This window comes from Orcinus orca, chromosome 21 (assembly GCF_937001465.1).
Source record: "Orcinus orca chromosome 21, mOrcOrc1.1, whole genome shotgun sequence".
NCBI classification, from domain to species: Eukaryota; Metazoa; Chordata; class Mammalia; order Artiodactyla; family Delphinidae; genus Orcinus; species Orcinus orca.
The window spans coordinates 10,016,970-10,036,209 of NC_064579.1; the positions used below are offsets into that span (position 1 = coordinate 10,016,970).

A 19,240-nucleotide genomic window follows, 5' to 3' on the forward strand; every position below is an offset into this window, starting at 1 on the left:
AAAGATGAGATGTGTCCAAATGAGATGTATTTTATCCTTCTTTGCATCACCAGCTCTTAGCCCAGCACCGTGCAGATTCCATAGACTCAGTAAATGTTTGCTGCATGAAATAATGGGCTTTGTGTCCATGAAGAAGGTTTGACTGCATCTCCTTTGAGCATCTGTTCTGGAAGGAGTTACAGGACAGTGTTGGAGACTGTTATTCACACAACTAATGGGCAGGCAGTGTGGCAACCGACCACATCAGTAAGTCTTGTGTCCTAGGTCATCTCTGGCACTGTGTCTTAAGTTGCAACCCTGTTCATAATTGGGATGACTAGTTCCATGTAGCCTCTTGGGAAGTCATTTGTCACTTGTCTAAAGCCTTCCTCATTTCCATCGTAACAGAAAATCTCCATCACACGTCCTCCACCCAGTCCGTCATCTTTCCATCTTCTCCGTCTGAAGACAACAAGTGAAATGGAACCAGAGGAAAGCTGTGCTCCCACAGGGATGCCTTTCTATCCAGCCTGAACATAGCTGCCAAAATATCCTGCAACTTCAGGGCATCAGGGTTTTTTTTTTTTCCATGTTTGAAAAGCAATATCTGTGTAGCTTCCTGTCCCCAATAAGGGTAATCATTATCAGAATCTGTGCACATCTGAAATCTTGCAAAAGCATGAGGTAACTCAGCATCTGCCAGAATAAGAAAGAACATCTTGGTCTGCTGACTTCTCTGCTTGGGCCTCATGCCCTAGAGAAGCTTCCTGCTGAGAGGTCCTGGCTGTTCTGTGGGGGGCAGACAGAGCTGATCGAAGTCCCAGACGGCTGGATTTAACTCCTGCATCAGTGTCTTCAAGGTCCAGCGGCCACAGAATAATTTCAAGTTCAGACAGTTGTTTTGCTGATTACGTCACTGTAAGCGTATTTTAAAATGATTTTATAGATGTGGAGTTACCAGGTGTCTACTCCCAGGGAAGCTTTCCCAGTCACCTTGCCTGATCCCATTGAAAAAGAAAAGGTTTCACTGCATTTTGCATCAGCTGATGAGTCATCCAGTATATCTCATATGTGCTCTGCTCTTCAGGTCATCCATGGGCAAATTGGAGCCCATTCAGCAGAGTGATTCTTGCTGCTGAACTATTACAGGGGATCTAATTAAATTAAGCCATAGTCAGGAGAAAAAAGTGCATAACCTCCATAATCTGTGAAACCTTGACTCGTTTGCCAAGCATCACTTTCCCGAAAATGGGGACGGCGGCACATCAGCAGGAGACGAAATCCTAACATGGAATTCGTGATCGTTTACAGTGTGTGTAGGGACGCTGAGCCTCAACACCAGAGAGGGAGTGAAGCCAAAATACGAGGCAGGGGAAGGAGGAGCACCCCATACACAGCGACCTTGAAATCCAAATGAGCTCCTGATAATGGGTTGGAGAGAATGATCATTTCCATTTCTGAATTTGTCAAATTGTTTTCTTCTCAGGGAAGAGGAAACATCTGCTCTACGAGGCTAACTCAGTTCTGAGTCAGTTTGTCTCCCTGTGTTTTGCTGTAGCTGGGTGAGCAAAAGAGGGTACTCCATCTGGGCAGCAGAGCCTGGAATCCAGTTTTCTGACAACACACATTTTCACTTAACTGCCCTGGGGACTTCTCCACAGGCAGGGCAGGACAATTCAAAGCTGGCTGGGTTGCTAAGTTTGGGAACACTGTCTGTCCTCTTTTCACTGCCAGACAAGCTAACTTTCCTGCACAAGAAATTTGCCACCAAAGAAGAGGTGATATTGATTGAATACCTCCTATGTGGCAAAGCACCACGATGCAGCTTACACATACAATGATCACCTCGTTTTATCCACACAATGAATCTGAGACTCAGAGATGCTGACCTGCCCAAACTGCTCAAGTGAAAGCGGAAGGACTCAAACCCAGATCTCATTGGTTTCAGAGCTCATATTCTTTATACTGTATTATTCTTGTACAGATGCTGGGGAAAGCTACGCAGTATGTCTCAGCTTCCAGAATGGAATGTGGATGAATGAGTATGGGCAAGAAGGAGTAGAAGGTTTCTACTGTTCGAATTTTCTTCCAAGGCTTTAAAATCTGAGTAACAGTGTGGCCTGATGACAGCTGAATATGCCAGTTCATTTTTCTGGTCTTCGTCTGATGGGCTAGTTGTTTAGAAGCAAGCCCAATCTTTTGACATAAGTTGTGTATCTAAAGGGAGGAGTTGTAATTCATCTAAGTGGTTCATTCTGAACCTCTTGGACCTTGATTTTGTAAGAAAAATAAACCACTGACTTCATCTTGGAGCAAGGATATTTTGACCTCAGACATTTAGCCACATACAAGCTCCCATGTTATTCATATTTAAATAAATGCTTGTCAACCTGGTGCATTTTAGGTGGGGAATTTAAGATGTCGGGAGCAATGTGGTATCAGCTGTCCTGGGTGCTGTACACAGTGCTGGCACCATCAGGCATCACTAGATCCGACAAATCTGGCAAACACAGAGTTTGGCAGGGTTGCAGCTGTGATCACCTCAATGCCAATGATACCCCACTGCGCTGAAATTTTCAAAAGTCTCTGTAAATATTTCCAGTCCAACTGTCCTCCCCCAAAAGTTTAAAGTTGACTAGATTTACATTGACCAGCAGGCAGCCAGGTTATTGGGCTTTTTTATTCCAGTAAAGCTTAAATAACTATATGGTTATATTCTTTTAATCTTTGGGTAACTAAATTTGGGGTCAGCCTTAGACTCACCAGGCTAAAAATAACAAAATACCTTTAGTTTTTTTTTTTTTTTTTTTTTTTTTTGCGGTACGCAGGCCTCTCACTGTCGTGGCCTCTCCCGTTGCGGAACACAGGCTCCGGACGCGCAGGCTCAGTGGCCATGGCTCACAGGCCCAGCCGCTCCGTGGCATGTGGGATCTTCCCGGACCGGGGCACGAACCCGTGTCCCCTGCATTGGCAGGCGGGCTCTCAACCACTGTGCCACCAGGGAAGCCCCCTTTAGTTTTAAATAGACAATTTGACAGATTTTTTAAAATTGATGAAGAAGACTATACTTCTAGACTAGGTAAACTATTGGGAAAAGAAATCTTATATAGTAGAAGGTGGACACCCTTCCTCTCCCTTGCAGCTAGTTATACTAGACCTAACTGTGAAATGGAATCGTGTAGAAAATATTAAACACTTGGTCTTCCAAATGTTCATTCTATCCAGATGACAAATTATATATTCCACTAACTTGCATAGTCTGTTGATTTCATATGTTGTACTCAACCTGTACATTCAAAATTCTTTTTGAAATCTTGCTATGTGCCAGGCTCCCTTTGTACTGTTTCAAAGGATGGGGGACTTAGGTTGGTTTTTGTTTGTTTGTTTGTGTTTGCAGTACGCGGGCCTCTCACTGCTGTGTCCTCTCCCGTTGCGGAGCACAGGCTCCGGACATGCAGGCTCAGTGGCCACGGCTCACGGGCCCAGCTGCTCCGCGGCATGTGGGATCTTCCCGGACCGGGGCACGAACCCGCGTCCCCTGCATCGGCAGGCGGACTCTCAATCACTGCGCCACCAGGGAAGCCCTTAGGTTGGTTTTAATGCAGTGGTTAATGTGGAAGTCATCTTTATAAGACTGACCTAGTCGAACAATACCCGATTAAAAGGCTTTATTTTCAGGATCTTGCAAAGAAGTGGGAGGGAAGAAGGGAGAATAAAGGGTTAATTTTAAGCCAGGGTTCTTGGGTGGAGAGGGAGCCAAAGCTAAAATCACAAGGCATATGTAGCATTTGCTACAAAATCTAGTCAAGCCGTGGAACTTCCATCTCTTAGACTTTGACCTCTGGTCTTCTGACCATGATTTAGCGAGCTTGGTTCCACTCTCATAAGTTTCTGATTTTGTTTTAATGACTTACAGTCCACTCTTTCCTTGATTTTGGCTTTTCAGAATGCCTGTGATCGTCTAGATTCCTCACATGCTTGCCAACCCATGTCAACATCCCGTGTCTCTCGTTGCCCGTGATTCATTTTCTAGACACCCAGCATCTACCGTGTTCCAGGCACTGTGTTAGGTACTGGATATACACATATAGGACGGTGTCTTGCTTTCAAAGAGTACATGGTCCACTGAGGGAGGAAATTCAGTTAACTAGAAGTTGTAAGCTAGGTGGAAAATTCTTTGTAGAAGAATACACAGCTCACATTAAGACAGCGAAGGAGAAGCACTTATCTGGGAAAGGAGGAAAATTGTCATGGGTGCATTTCCAGAAAAGGACAGTCTCTCTACTCAGAGAAAGGGTGAATGAAGTTTGTCAGAAGGGTAAGTGGAGAAGGCAGTTCCTATAAAAGCAGCTGGTCTGCACAAGGGCCAGGATATATAACAAGCATAACACTGTGTGGTTGTATAAATATGTGGGTGATTGAACATTGCATCCAAAATGATTTTAGAATCTAGCATTAAATAATATTGAATAAAACAGTGGAAGTAACTCCCTGTCAACTGCCTCTCAATTTTGCTTAATTCAAGGAATAAATCTTTCCTTGTTTCTGAATCTATTTCCCATTTCTCTGACACTTGCTGATTTCCCTTTGTGTCAAACAGAGAACAGGCTTCCAGCTCAGATACAGGCAACAGTGTCTTCTCAGAGCTTAATGATTTTGTTATATTTTTATTATATTTATTTTTACAGTTTTAATTATGGCAACTGATTGCAGTTTTCCATTCACAGCATTGATACCAAGTTTCATTGGAAATTATTTTATTTTAGTTAGAAGTGCAATCAATTGAAATAAAAACCATAGGCAAAAAGTAATACAGGTGGTACATGAATATGGTAATCATCATGAAGTCGGTATACCAATGACTAGAGTTTGATAAACACTGATGGGGTGTATTTGGAAAAGAGAAAATCATAAGATGGAGTGAAGTGTGAAAGTGGGAAATGAGCTGGAAGAGTTTGGCAGAAGCCAGCCTGGGAGGAGCATCTTATGTCAGGCTGAGTTAAGCTTCACTGGGAGCCGTGGAAGGGGTAGAACCAGGAGAATGGCACGACAGGGTTTGCAAGTTAGAACCTTCCAGCAGGAGGTGAAGGATGCCCCAGAGGAGCTGAAGGAAGCAAATCAGTTAGGAGGCTAACAGGGTCCCATGATGAGGGCAGGACCAAGAATGCAAGCAGCGGGGCTCTGGAGGAAGGGAGGGTGGTGTGTGACGTGTCAGTGGTACAATCACCATTGTCACCAATGAGATGTGGAGGGAGAAATCTAGAGTATTGCTCAGGTTGTTGCATGGGTGACATGGGGCTCTCTTAGCCAGGAGAGGGGATGTTTTCCCTTAGTTGTTCCTTTGCTCGCTCATTCACATGATTTTGACCCTGAGTGGAACCCTAAGTCTCATGAACTCTGCATTAACAGATTAACAGGAAGGCTGCAAGGTCTTCCCCTCACACTCCTGGCCAGAGATCTAACTCCTCAGACAGACAGAGCAGAACTCAGAATGAGCGGTGGAGTCAGCATCATTTCACGTTGTGAAAGAGTTTTTGGTCAAGGACATGTGATACCCTCTGGCTCTGCCCTAAAATTTTCTGCAGTGCCTACAACAGATCAAGGTAGATTTCCTAGGTTAATAAAATTACTGTAAATCCTAAACCCCATCATTTCGGATTAAATTTTTGATCAAAGTGTGAAGATACATGGTCCTGTGACTTCAGAATTTGAAGTCAGAGAGATCAGAGATGGTCTATAAACTAAGGAATTACTGAGGGAGGTCTTTATTTGAAAAGAAAAAAAGATTATTCAGAAGGGAGGATGGTATCTTTGCAGGAAGATTCTCGTATGAGAGTAGAATTATCTTATAATCAGCAGGAACCTGGTTACTGGGAATTCAGGACCTCAGAACAAGTGGCTCTCACCCATAGCACTTTCTCTCTTCCCTATTCTTCATAGTAGAGAGTCTAGGACCCAAGGGGAAGTTGTCTGTTTTGTTACCTTATTAGCTGCTAAAGTACACACCAATGAAGATTTCCTCCAAAGAAGACGGAAAGGTCACTTTAGGCTCAACTGTGGGAAACTGCAGGGGCTCTAGAAAACGACCCTAGCTTGAAGCCCCCAAATCCTGGGGAAGCAGTCTAAGCCCCTCACTTCAAGAGAAAGGGCTCAAGGTCAGGCAAGAAGGAATCACCTAATGAAAGTCATGGAATCGAAAACAAGTGTCTGCTTAACTCCTGATGATAACTAATAATGAACAGGATACAAAGTTTACACCTAGAAAATATAAGAAAACTTCTTCATGTATTCTTTTTAGAGGGAGTCAGGATTATTTTCAATGAAATACATTTTTATTTAAATGAAGGATAATATATGGGCAGTGATATTAGACTCTCTTGCCTTTAGCAGTATAACCGTATTAACTATACCACAAGTCTGATGATGGGTATGGTAAGACCAAGTCACCCACCATCCTTGATGTAGGAGGCAGTTTTAAAGAATGGAATCGAAAAAGCTGAAGTCTCTAAATTATTCATTGCTTCATACTCAACGATGAGAAAAATCATCCTGTTATACATGCATAAAGACGGAATAGAGCGTGAAAAATTATGGGCTAGATAATGGAAGTGGGTGAGAACCGTCCATAAATAATGTGGTCTCTTACGTGTAGGACTTAGTCTGGGATCTGACGCCTCTAATTTTGTCACTCTGTAGACCTTTGCCTGGATTATAGCTTTTTAAGGAAATAGACATCCTGGATGTAATCTAATGATTTGGTTTGAACATCCTGGGTGCAAGCTAAGGCAGAAGGGTGTGCGTGGGTATCCTATCAACTTAGGATCCTTTTGTGTTTGTTTTATCAGATGTTTGCCATGAAGTTTGAAGACAGTATTACGAAAACTCTATGAAGCGTTATGTTTCAGTAAATTTCCGTGAATATAATGAAACATTAATGCAATAAGCCATTAAAAAATCAGAGACTTTATGGGAAACAGTGTGGCTACATAAGAAGCAAATACCTAAAATAAAGAACTTATTTAAGATAGAACTTTCTATCTTTTTCAATAATTATGCTGCTCAACGTAGAGTTGTTATTAAAAATGGATTTGCCTCCTGGCACTAGATTGAAGATATGAAAAAAAATGTTTAACCGATCAGTTTGTGCAATAGAAAGTGTGTTGTTTGGGACTAAAATATTTAGTTTCCAAAATAAAGAACCGGAGGGGAAGGAGAAAGTGGAAGGTAGCATTTGAATACTCACTATGAGCTAGACATTTTCTGGCTTCCTTCTGTGTGTTCAGATGTAATCCTCACTATACCACAGCTTTGTAAAGTCACTTGAATTCCCATGTTACAGATCAGGAAATAAGCTTGGAGGAGGAAATTGTCCAAATTCAAAGTCGCTAAGTGGCGGGGACAGAGCTTTGACAGCAAAGCCCCTCCTCTTTGCACTCTAGGATGCTACCTACATATTGAAATTGTGAATTTATCCCCCTGGCTACACTTCATTTCCATGGAAAGCCATGTTTAGGGAAAGGGGCATAGAGTCACTCAGCCAAGCAGATTGGATTCCAGAGTAACTTTATGCCACACCCCAAGGGCTCCTATTCTTTCCAATAGAAACTTGGTTTTGCATGGAACTTGTACTGTCCATGTGGTCAAGAGCTGAAAATGAAAGAGTTGTTTGTGCTTGGCTCGGGGGGGAAGAGGAGGAATACAATCGGAAAACCTGGGTGCAAGTATCACCTCCGCAACTGACGGACACGTAGCTTTAGGAAAAATTCTTAGCCTTTCTGAGCCTAAGCTTTCCTCATGATTTAGCCTACCAACATCCCAGCGTATTAAGAGAATTAAAAAGAAATACAGGATGTTTTAAGTCATAAAATTTTATAAAATGTTATTATATTTAATAGTTTATTTCTCTGAATATGAACAAACACATACATAAGCTATTAAAGATGTTTATGTCTACAAAGGTAATAATTCTCTAGCCTCTTTGGCATGTTGTGAGGTGGGAAGAAGTGTTGTTTCTTCCATCAAATTCCGTCCCTAAAAGTTCCTTTGAAGGGGGAGGGTTAGAGAAAGATCCCGGGTGGAACTATTACACTAGTCTCTGTTTCCTCTTTAGGAATTACTGGTCTCCCTCTCCTGTTTTCAAAAGGATTAGGTGGGTCATGATAGGTTTCCTCCAGGTAACAAATGCCTTTTCCTATCCCCCTGGTGGGTGATGTTTTGGAGCTCACTGAAGTTCAAAACCAAAGGCTCACTGGAGAGGTCTGACAAATGCCATCCCAGGAGTGCAGTAGGAGTACACGCAGGAGTGGGTTTGACTACTATGTACAACAGCCTTAAAGGTTAGGAATATTGCAGCTTCCTGTAGCAGCAGGATGGCTCTTTTGTAAACTTAAAGCATTTCTGTTTCCTGCCAAATTAGTCTTTTGGAGTAAGAGTTTCCATTGATTTATTTTACCCATCCATTGTAGAAACAGCAAGTCAGAGATAGAGTGCAAAGCGATGCTACATGAGATCATCAGAAATTTCCACTCATTCCAGCATCCCAAACCTCTCGATCTCAGAATTGCCTCACTTCACCCCAGATCTCTGGCCTGAAGCCCCTTTGTCATTTATCATAAGGACAGAAAGGCAAGAAATCTAATGATGGGGAAGACAATAGGTTGCAAAGACAGACTGTTTGCTAGTCTGCAGAGCCAGCCTGGGTTTGACATGCAGGAGTACGTGAGTGAAGTAAACAGAGGATTGGAATGATTATCCAGATATTGAACGTGGCTACGTGTGCGTCTTCGCTGCTCTCCACGCCACCCTCTACCCCACATGCTTCTACCTCCAATATCAGTATGTCTTACGGACTCGATTTTAACCGAAATTACTGAGACAGCTGCTTGTGGTTTTCAGTTCGGGGGATGGACAAAGCCTCAGCTGTAAGTTGAAGACACAGCGAAGTGTCTTCGTCTTTAATTTTTAAATATTCTGTGCACTCCTCGATGTGCTGAACGGCTGGCTGGGTGGATTGGACATGAGTGAACGTCATAACTTCAGGAGAGTGTGTGAAGAATTTGTATGTGTGTGTGTGTTTGTGTGTAAATCAACATTGCTACAAATCTGAGGACTCTGAATAGTTTTGGAAATTCGGTAACACAAACAGAAAAAACCGGCACGAAGTCCCCTCTTTGAACCTCCTAGACATCCAGACTGCTTCGGAAGTGACGCTAATGGATCTATCACTAGGTCATAGGAACTGCACCCAGATGTGGAGGTGGGAAGACTCAGGGTACCCTCAAACTCTGAAGGAAGCCGGTGGTCATCTCAAAGGATTGCTGACTTCGACTCCATACACTTCAGAAGTCCTGATTCTGTTTGGAGGAATGAGGAAGAGGCTTGAAATATACAAAAAGTACCACCCATGCAAGTATCTATTTGCTAAAATATGGCTTTTGTTTTGTTTAAACTAATTTCAAGAAGAAAAGGAATACCCTCATTTCTATGACTAAGTCTTAGAATGTGGGAAACTTCTCATGCATAGGCCCTTCCCTGAGCAGTAGGATGGACATTGAGTTTGCTTTACTGATAGAATGAGGAGGAAAGAACCCAATGAAGCCTTATTTTCTCTTAAAACTGTGAATTGATAAATCATGGACCTGATGGAGAAAATACGTTTACTAAAGCTCTAGGAGAGCTTAGCAGGGCCTGGTTCTGACTGGGTGCCTTTAGGCCGTGGTGGCCACCAGACTCCCTGGACCATGGTAACAAGTTTCCCTTTCATGACTGAATGGGTCTCCACACTGACATTGCCATGAGTCTGAAGAAGTTACCTGCTGTCTGTACAGAGCATGGTAACAAGCGGGACCCAGTCGATCATGAGAGCCTCTCTGATATGTTCTTGTGTGTAGGGGCCGGGGGAACTGGGGGAAAGAAAGTGTCATATTGCTTGGTTGTGACTCCTTCAACAAGGTACACAGTAGTAGGCAGACTCGACAGGCAGAAGATGATTCAAGAATTGGCAGGGGGGCAAAAGCAACGGACAGAAAAGATGATCATGGGATCCATCAAACACAGTCCTACATTAGCAAAACCGTCACAGTAAAAGGCAAGGTGCTGGTCCAACAGACTGGACAATTTGTCTGTTGACCCACACTCCCAGATCTCCACAGAGTAGCATTTTTATTGCAGTATTGTCTTCCATGGAAAATGAACAAAACTTTTTAAATAAATCACAATTGCTTATTGCTTAGTATGTTGGATAATAAATTCTTTAGTTTATCAGTACCTCACGGCCTTCAAATGTGCATTCTTCAAATAGTTTCAATTACATATACATTCTTTCTCCTGAACAATAAATTATTCTTTAAAAACAAAAAGAAAAAGGAAAAGATACATAATTTTAAAGCAAAGGAGAACCAAAAAACATATATTTTTGACATTTATCTTAAACTTATATGAAAACAACTCTATGTTAGGTGTTTGTTTAAATATAAATAATAAAGGACATTATGTTATTTACAATGTTACATAGTAAGTTGAGAGAGTAAAAGAAAACTGACATGAACTCATAAAGACAGTAAATGATTTAGGGAAGCATCCAAGTAGTGTACAATGTGTATTTACAGAAGAATATATAATAGAACTTGTGATATGTGGCCGTTTCCTTTTGACTGCCTCTCTCTGCAGTGTTTCATGGGTCTTTGTAGATAGAAATCTTTGTGGCTGGTGGGAAGCAGCCAGGACTAAAAGATAAAACTAGGTCTTCCTTATTTTCACCAATGTGAGCCATGCACCTTTCAACCCCGGGCCAAAAAAAAAGTTACTGAGCAAATGACCCTGGATAAACTCTAACCATATCAAGACAGTCACACTTAAATAAGGAAGATACGGCATGTTGCTCTTTGGGACACATTCATAAATACCCAGGCAGAGTGCCATTTTGTAGAAAGCACGAGACTGTCCAGGTACTCTCAAAAACAAAAGTCCTACCAAGCAAGGAGGGAGAGTAGGGTAGTAAAGGAATCTGGAGTGAGAAAAAGGAGTTTTTCATATACTATGCTCCACTCCACATTTCTCAGCGGGATATGATTTCAGACCCAGGAAACAAAGTCGCCGTCCAACTTCTGGGCAATTTCTGCTACCTGAAGACCCACAAAAGTTTCCCATATGCGGGTAACGTAGGTTCACATTCCTTTGGATTGCGACTGCACTCTTGAGTTTATAAACAGGGATGGTGGCATTTAAACATCCTGGAGATGCCTCTGGGAACCCAAATCCGGGGACCACAGCAGGCAGCCCCGAGGAGTCAGCTGACCTTTCCTATCAAGGGAACCTCTCATTCTATGGACAGAAAGCCTGTCCCAACAGATATGCCACCTCGGTGAGTGACCAGAACCAGTTGGAAAGAAAATTTCCTCTCAATTTTCATCTATTTTTGCAACCTGAAAATTTACAGTGATTTTTCATACTGAGGAAAATGTTGTTCATTGCTCTCAACAGAAGATTTTATTTATTCCTGAAATTCTCCAGAATGGGACTCCAAATGCCTGAAGAATTTGAAACAGAAATTTTAGAGTTTTAATTACAGTGGGACTTTTTTTAAATTGAAATAGACTAAGAATGAGTCAAGGTCTTCAAATGCAATATTAGAGTAATTTAGAGAATCTCTTCACTGCTTGACTGCTTTCTCTCCCCTGCCATGAGCTTAACTGATTCTACAGAATTGGGAAATCAGTGCAACCTGGAGAGTTGTCAGGGCCTCCTTAGGAGAGGTGAACAAGCACATGAAGATACCGCTGAGCGCAGAGAAAGTGGCATGGAACCATGAAGGATGCTTGGGATACCAAATACTAAGAGTAACTTCAAGGACCTGTAGACAGGTGTCTCTGTGGATTGTAGAAACACTTAGGAGCTTAATGACATGACTCATGCTCAGCCTGCATTTTTCTTCTAAAACCTCCTTGCATGTCACTTCTTTCCTTTAATTTTAACATAGAGATTTGGTGAAGAAATAGATTCAGTTCACCTGCAAACAAGAAGAGTCACTCTCCTTGACTTCATGTCTGGTATTTTGAACCCCCTGCTAACCTGTTCCCCGTTTTGTTCCATGGCTCCTAGGAGGCCACTTGGAACGTAAGTAAAGCTCCAGCCCAATCTGACAGAAATGGGGCTGTGATTTTTTTTTTTTTAATTCTCTTATTTTCCTGGATTAGCAGTTATTTCAAATGTTTCTACCTACAGGCTTTCCTTGGATTGGCAATCCCAAGTGAACGTGCAAAGTATAGACCCATCTTAATCCTGTTTTTGTGACAGTAAAGCAAAAAAGTAAGAAAGGGGGAAAACGGGTGATACAGCTCTAAACAGAGAGGTTAGCACACAGGTGGGAGTCATTTCTGCAAGGAAAGGTGCAATCTTTCCAAGACTATTGCCATTTCCTGATGAATCATCACTCGTAGGAGGTTCTTACTAATCAGAAATCACATGCACACTGGCCATTCCTGACAAAAATGTTCATGCATAGTTATGACTTAATCAAGGCAACATTGAAAAATGAGAGGAACATAATGAGGACAAAGGAATGGTCAAAAAAACTTAAAAATTACTAACCAAGTCACACAGCTGCTCTCCCCCGTGTCTTCTATGTATTCACTCCTCTAGACAGTCTAAGAAGAATTTCCCTACGATGACGTCACCAGTATGTACAGCAGGCACATTTCACTCTAGAAGTACTTCAGACAAATTGCTGAGTGTGCTGTTGAAGCTGGGGTTTTGTGCCATAATATGTCTGTCCTTGAGCCAAGAAGACACAACCGGTCCCTAGCTCCAAAATCAGTGAAAAAACACAAGTCAGGAACGATTGCACCTTTTCCAGCCATGGTTTGCTCTTCAGCTAGATGAGCCGCTGTATCATTCCCCCAGAGAGAGAAGGTGAAACCGATCCTCGCCTTAGGGGCTGGATTTTACCCTGATCGGTAGCCAGAACCCATTTTCTCTGCTATCCCGAAAACTTGCTTTTTTTTTTGGCCGAGAAAAATAATCAATCAAAATAAAGTAAATGGTAGCTCCTTTTGTCAAGCAAGCTGTCTTCTGATGAATCATACAGTTTTTGAAAAAAAAAAAATCACAATATTACTTTCTTCCTAATGTTTAACATGACTTAATGCAGTTTCCTGCTGTAATTAACAGTAGCATGCTGCTGGATCTACTATTATCTCAGAGCCCAGTGAAGCAGACCTTTGGCTGGCAGAGTCGTAGACACAACTCATTTCATATACTGAAAGCAAAAGAATATTTCACACAGAAGGGGAGTATTTGGATGGATGTGCCATTACAAGACGTACTGATCGAGAACTACTTGAAGCGGACAGAGGGACAGTTGCAAATCCTGTAAATCATACATCGAGTCAACGTCATAATGCAACGCACAAGAAGCCAGCAGAAACGGAATATGTGGGGTGGGAGAGGGTTTGCTGAAATACTGTGAAAAAGCAATCACGGGAACAGTACAAAACTTGCTCTCGACATAACATAAAGGCACCATTGATATCTTTCTCGTTTGGAAATACTGTAAAAAGTTGCTACATATGGCACATAACACATTTGTACATACATATATTTAATTTATAAAAGATTTTTTTTCCTGTTTTCTATTTGCAGGACTGCTAAAATAAAATAAATTGTTTAATTTAAGGTGGAATACTTTATTATATAAAATAAAGTTTTACAGGTGAATCTATGGGTTTATTTCGGTTTTATACAGCAATAGGGTCTTGGTTAGCGATTACACCGGACAGCCTGGCCTGCAATTCTTCCTGCGGAGAGAAGCGGCCTGCTGGGTTAGTCCTGCTGTCAGCCAGGTGGAAGGCAGGGGCTGCCTCAACATTGGCTGCCAGGGGGTTCTGTATGCCCAGGAAAGGTGTATCTTCTCCTACTCTTTCATCCTCTGTTTCACTCTCTGAGTTACTGCTCTCAGCGCTTGTGTTGCTGTCCATTTCCAATCTGTGGGCAATATGACCATTGGGCTTGGTTCTTTTGGCCCGCCGGCTGTTGGTGAGTTTCTTAACCGACTCTTGAGTCAGTTCATACTCCTGGGTCGTTTCATACTCTTCATCCTCCACTATCCTCAAGGGGCTAGGGGGTGGGCTGTGGCTCTCGTGCGCGGGGTTGCAGTGGAAGGAGTTGAACTGCTGAACGTGCTGGACATCCCTCTCCCGCAGCCATGGCGGTGTCACAAGAAGCAGGGGTCTCTCTTCTTCCACGAAGGGACTGACTGCCATGGAGGGCATGGACACCGTCGTGCTGGACACGGGTGGAGACATTTCCGAAGGGGGCGATTTGGGGGAGCTTGGCGTGTGGAAATCTACAGGTGACATACGAGCCGGGGTGGTCATTGCTGATACATACCTGTGTGAGCAGAGAATACCCCGCATAAGTGTGGTGGAATGAGAGCCGTAGAGCAGGGGTGGGGGGTGGGGTGGGGTCAGGGGGCATCGTTCACAATATTATCATCAGGTATCATCCTCAGAGAATTTCTATTCATCGTACACTTCTCGGTTTTTACACTAGGACATTCAGCACCCTTGGAATCTCAAATTAGGTAGCCAAGAGTCTCCTCACAGGAGTGCATGCAAAGATCAGCTAAATTGCCTAGCTCATCAAAGCGTTTGAGGTTTTCGGATCTCGTCATGAATTTTAATAAAAGCGCGTGAGTTAAGACAAGAGGGCGCCGGGTCCTGGAAACCTCTCAGTTTATCAGGACCAAGGCTCAGGGATTTGGAAGGGAAAGAAGTATTACTTAAATACTATACCTTCCCAAAGGCCAAGGGGTCTTAGAGAATGAAGCCCAAATGGGGAATGGAAGAAGCTCTAAGATGAGTTTCGGAAAGCTGGATCTGCATGCATTTGGATCTGTGGGCCTTGTTTCTCCTTAGCTCAGCTATAAGGTTATGTCTTATGAAAAAAAAAGAGCATAGTAACTTAGATTTATTCCTGATAACAGTGTAACACATTTATGTGCTTTTTAAACTTTTCCATGAAATGTTACTTCTTAACATTCAATTTGCAACTCTCCATCCCAGTGACCATGACATTTCAAAGGTAACTTATTTTGGGCTTCATAGTTCCGTCCAATCTCTGGTCTACCTCTCTTCCAAAGCCCACCGCTGTATGCGTCTCTGGCTTATCTTCTGTGACTGCTCAAGACTGGGCTGTACCGTGTCGCCTTATGTCATGTTACGTCTGATCATGCTCAGTGAATCTAGCTGTCAAGACATTGAGTGCACTGTTTTTACCATATCGTGGTTTCTTCCCCCAGAACAAGAAGACCTGATGTGGCACTGAGAAAGATGTGGCTTATTCAGAGTCACATTTCTCAGCTTGGATAAAAATGTCACCAATGCATAGCACTAAAGGACTCTCTTCTTCACACTGGCATTTGCAGAGTCTAATTTGACATGACCTGTGATGACACAGGACACCATCTTCTGAACTCTAGCTAACAGAAACAAGAAACTATTAACTCTTGTGCTTATCAGCCATGATTCTGAGTCATATGGAAGTGAGCTCTGGCTGTGTCTAAAATGGGAAGGTGTCTAGAGATGGAAATATTTGGGGATCAAGTCTCCAGACATTTTGTTTCGGGGATACTTAAATTAAGCGCTCTGAGAAATGCTAATTCAAATCCAGTCAGCCCATAAAAGTGACTCGTCTTTTCTCTCCATGATGCCTAGGTTCAGGTATATCTTGCAGTCCTAGCTAATATCTGGGGTATGAAAGGAAGCAGGGAAGTGTCAAACTTTAAAGACAAATATCACATGTAGTGATGAAGACAGAATTTATCCCTAAACTCTTTTTCAGGTTTCTAAAAGGACTGAATTAGGACAGACTTCATACATAAAGATATAATTACATGAATTTAAGACTAATGTTTTAAACCAGTTTTGGACCATGTCTACTTTTTCATAGATGAGTTACAGAGCAACCACTAATTCTGTAAAACTCTGAAATACCATTTGGGGGTAAAGGCTTTTGAAAAAAAGTAATCAGCAGGTTCTATATGACCTGCAGCCTCCAAACCGGTCTCCTTTGGGGTAAGTACTTCCCAGTGCATGAGTGGAAGGGTGTATCAAAATTATCTCCACCCATGAAAACCAAGTAAGTATCGCTTCGGCATGATGTAAACCTTTTAGTAAGTGGTCAGAGATTAGACTGAGAAGACAGTAAAGTCAACAAACCAACAAACCAACAGACAGAAACCCCGCTGGATTTGAAAACAAATAAGTAACAGCTTACTGATGGGCTAGGAATGCTGGTTGGGTATAACTTTCTCCCCCAGTTTAGGTGAAAATGGATCCGGAGAATCTATGAATTCAGTATTCTTATTAAGCATCGCTTTCAGCTCACTTCACTCTGATCTTTATTTTACCTTTGCTGTGACTGCCCCCCTGACCCAACTCTATAGCCCCAGAAGGAAGCCAACACACTCTGGAATAAGGGCCACCCCAAAGGCAATATCTGCCTTGCCAACCTCCCGCGAAGACCGCGAGGTGAAGCATACGAGACACTTATTGAGTCATCCCTTGTTGGAATGCCATAAAGGGCTACTATCTGGAGGGATGCGAGCCGTCCCTACAGCCGTCAGCAATGACACAGCCCTTGATTTGACTTAAGTGAGGCTGGAAGGTAAGGAAGAGTTAATGCGTGCGACCGGGAGTCCAGCTCGACCAGAGTTTGGATAACTGGCCACTTAGAATTCTAGAAGGGTCCTGATCACTCACTGAGGCCAGCATTCTGCTCTCAAGGTAAAGTTGAGGAAACGGAGACATCCCCCACCCCCCGCCGCCCCGAGGGTCTGAGCCTAAGGTCAGAGCTAGGAACTCCAAGTTTGCTGCACCTTCCACATCGAATCATTCCAGCTCTTTAGAAGTCTGTTGCCTGTCAGCCACGGGGATGATGCGAGAAGCTCGCGAGCAGTGGGTTCAGTCAAACCCAAAGATGGCTTCGCCAACCAGAAGCACTCCTAGACCAGGCAGCTGCCGCCCCTTATTCTCATTAGAGTGGGTTCCTCAGGTGGGACCGCAGGTGCTCACGGGGATTCTCTTACTGGGGTGCTCTCTCCTCTGTAGTAGCTTTGCCCTTCGGTTTTACCTTTCACTATGAGGAGAATCTCGGTAGGAGTCAGGGGTTTCTCTGGCATGCCTGAGGAAGCTGTTACACTCGCGAGGGCCTCCCAAGCCATTAAGACGTCCTCTTGGGCCCCCAGTAGGGCTGCTGTGCCTACTGTTTTCTACAGATGACATCACGATGACAGAGTGGCTTTCTGAAATGATGCTTTCAGTGTGTCCGTTGCTCCAGCTACAGAGGAAATGTGAGAGGCAAAGAGAGAGAGAGATTTTTAATTATAGGCACACATGGAAATGAAAGGAAGTGATCTGACAAGTCTTGCGAATGACTGGTGCATCAGTAGTTCACTACGATAGTACTTGTCTCAGAATAGAATTGTTTATCAAGTTGCTTGCTACCGACAGGATCTTGATTTAGACTGGCTTTGCAAGGATACACTTTATTCATGTGTTCACCCATTCAACACACATGTACCAAATGCCATTTTGTACTAAGTATTCTTAGAGTCTCTCTGTTCTTGAGTGTCTTAGATTAAGGAAACACCTGTCTCATGGGCTTCATTTGGAAGTGTAGTGCTACCCTTGGTAGCACGCATTCGGATATCACCAGAGCATTTGAGAATTTAGGGTTCAGCTCTTTAGCCAGTTCTCATGTGCATATCCCAGGGCAATCCAACCACTGGAAGAAGTCAACTTCTAAGTATTGTACGGCCTCTAAGACAAACTCTTCCCAGTGTAGTAACTCTGTGAATGGTCAGGCATGAGAAAAGACGATCTCTAAAATAAGGAACAACGATCCTATAAGGTAGGTGTCATTTCCCCTTACTCTGCTAACGGAAAAATTGAGGCTCAAATTCAAACAGCAGTTAAGCGGCAGAGCCAGTTTGATGTCCAAAGTCGGTTTCTGTCCCAAGCCATACACTCTACTTTACCTCACTGCCTCATAAGTACCTCCTGTCCCTTTTGTAGGCAGTGAGAGCAAAAGACAATGTGTAAAGATTAGTTCTTAGAGAAATGCCTTGCGATTTTTTATTCTCATACCTGTGACTGGGAGTCTGGGTGACAGTAGTGGAGTGATGAGCTGTCGAAGTGTAGTGACTGGTGGAAAAAGACGTCTCCGCCTCTCTCTCGACAATATGCTCGCTGGAGATGACATTTTTAGATACGTATTGCTGGATAAACAAAGAGACACAACTTGAAGATTTAGGGAAGTCAAAATGCTAACAATGTCACATGCACACACACAAAAATCTCTACTTCTAATACACATGCTTCGTAATAAATTCCAGTTTCCAGTGGCCAGATGACAAAACCTATCCCAGCTACTGTGGTCTTTAAATTAGGTAAATGGAGTTGAGGGATTGCTCTTCGGATACGCGTGCAGTGTAGGTCCTACAGTCACAACTACGTTTTATCAGAAACAGACCTATTCTCTTTCGTTTCCAACTGATAACATGACTAGAATTCAATACAAAAGTCTGCCCAATACTTATTTTTGTAATAGTTGTTGCAAATCAAAAACGACGAACAGATATTTGAGTGCAACAAAAGAACAGAGATGGTTTGTCTCGTTTCAAATTTCAAGTCACTAGAAGAATGAAAAAAAACTCTGTTTTGAATCTATCTTTCTCTTTTAATTTCTCAGTGCCCGTGGTGCCCTAATGATATCGTTGAAATTTTTAACTTGTCAGTGGTAAGACTAACAGGGCTACTGAGAGATTTGAAAGACTTAACAACAGTTGTCAAGGTTACACATCTTGACAAACCATATAATAGAGGGCCTTACATTTAGTGCAAGTAGATTCTACTTTATTTTCACCACCAAATCACAGTAGCTGTCACCGCCTTTTATTAGTGAGAGAGGGACATCTTTAAATTGTCTTTTAAACACTGTTAGTATTTACACCAAATTGAGTTAAATAACGGGTAAAGACACGGATAGGAATAGTCTTAGATGAAATAGGGCAGTTTATAATCTGATGGGTTATGGGCTCTAAAAGAACCTGATATATTCATGGAAACCAAAAAAAAACCAAAACTGCAACTTGAATTATGCTTGAAATTATGGCTGGTTCTCTTAACCATGGAAAGGTTATTCCATGTGGATCTTTGCTTTAAGGAAAAGAAAGATGGCACTGTCATATGTAACGACCTATTTT

General features: G+C 42.6%; 1 protein-coding gene across 11 annotated transcripts in view; it reads right to left on the minus strand.

Annotated features, from left to right (window-relative positions):
- Nucleotides 1-10,200: 10,200 nt before the first annotated feature.
- Nucleotides 10,201-19,240, minus strand: part of NRG1 (neuregulin 1) — a 1,030,155-nt gene continuing 1,021,115 nt past the window's right edge. For 8 of the 11 annotated variants that reach the window (XM_049704163.1, XM_004283637.3, XM_004283635.4 and 5 more), the window contains 3 exons: nucleotides 18,123-18,253; nucleotides 17,107-17,313; nucleotides 10,201-14,364 (listed from right to left, as the gene is read on the minus strand). In XM_049704163.1, coding sequence (XP_049560120.1) covers nucleotides 13,713-14,364; nucleotides 17,107-17,313; nucleotides 18,123-18,253 — 990 coding nt within the window. In that variant the 3' untranslated portion in view covers nucleotides 10,201-13,712. The other 3 variants (XM_049704164.1, XM_049704166.1, XM_049704165.1) reach the window with 3 other exon arrangements.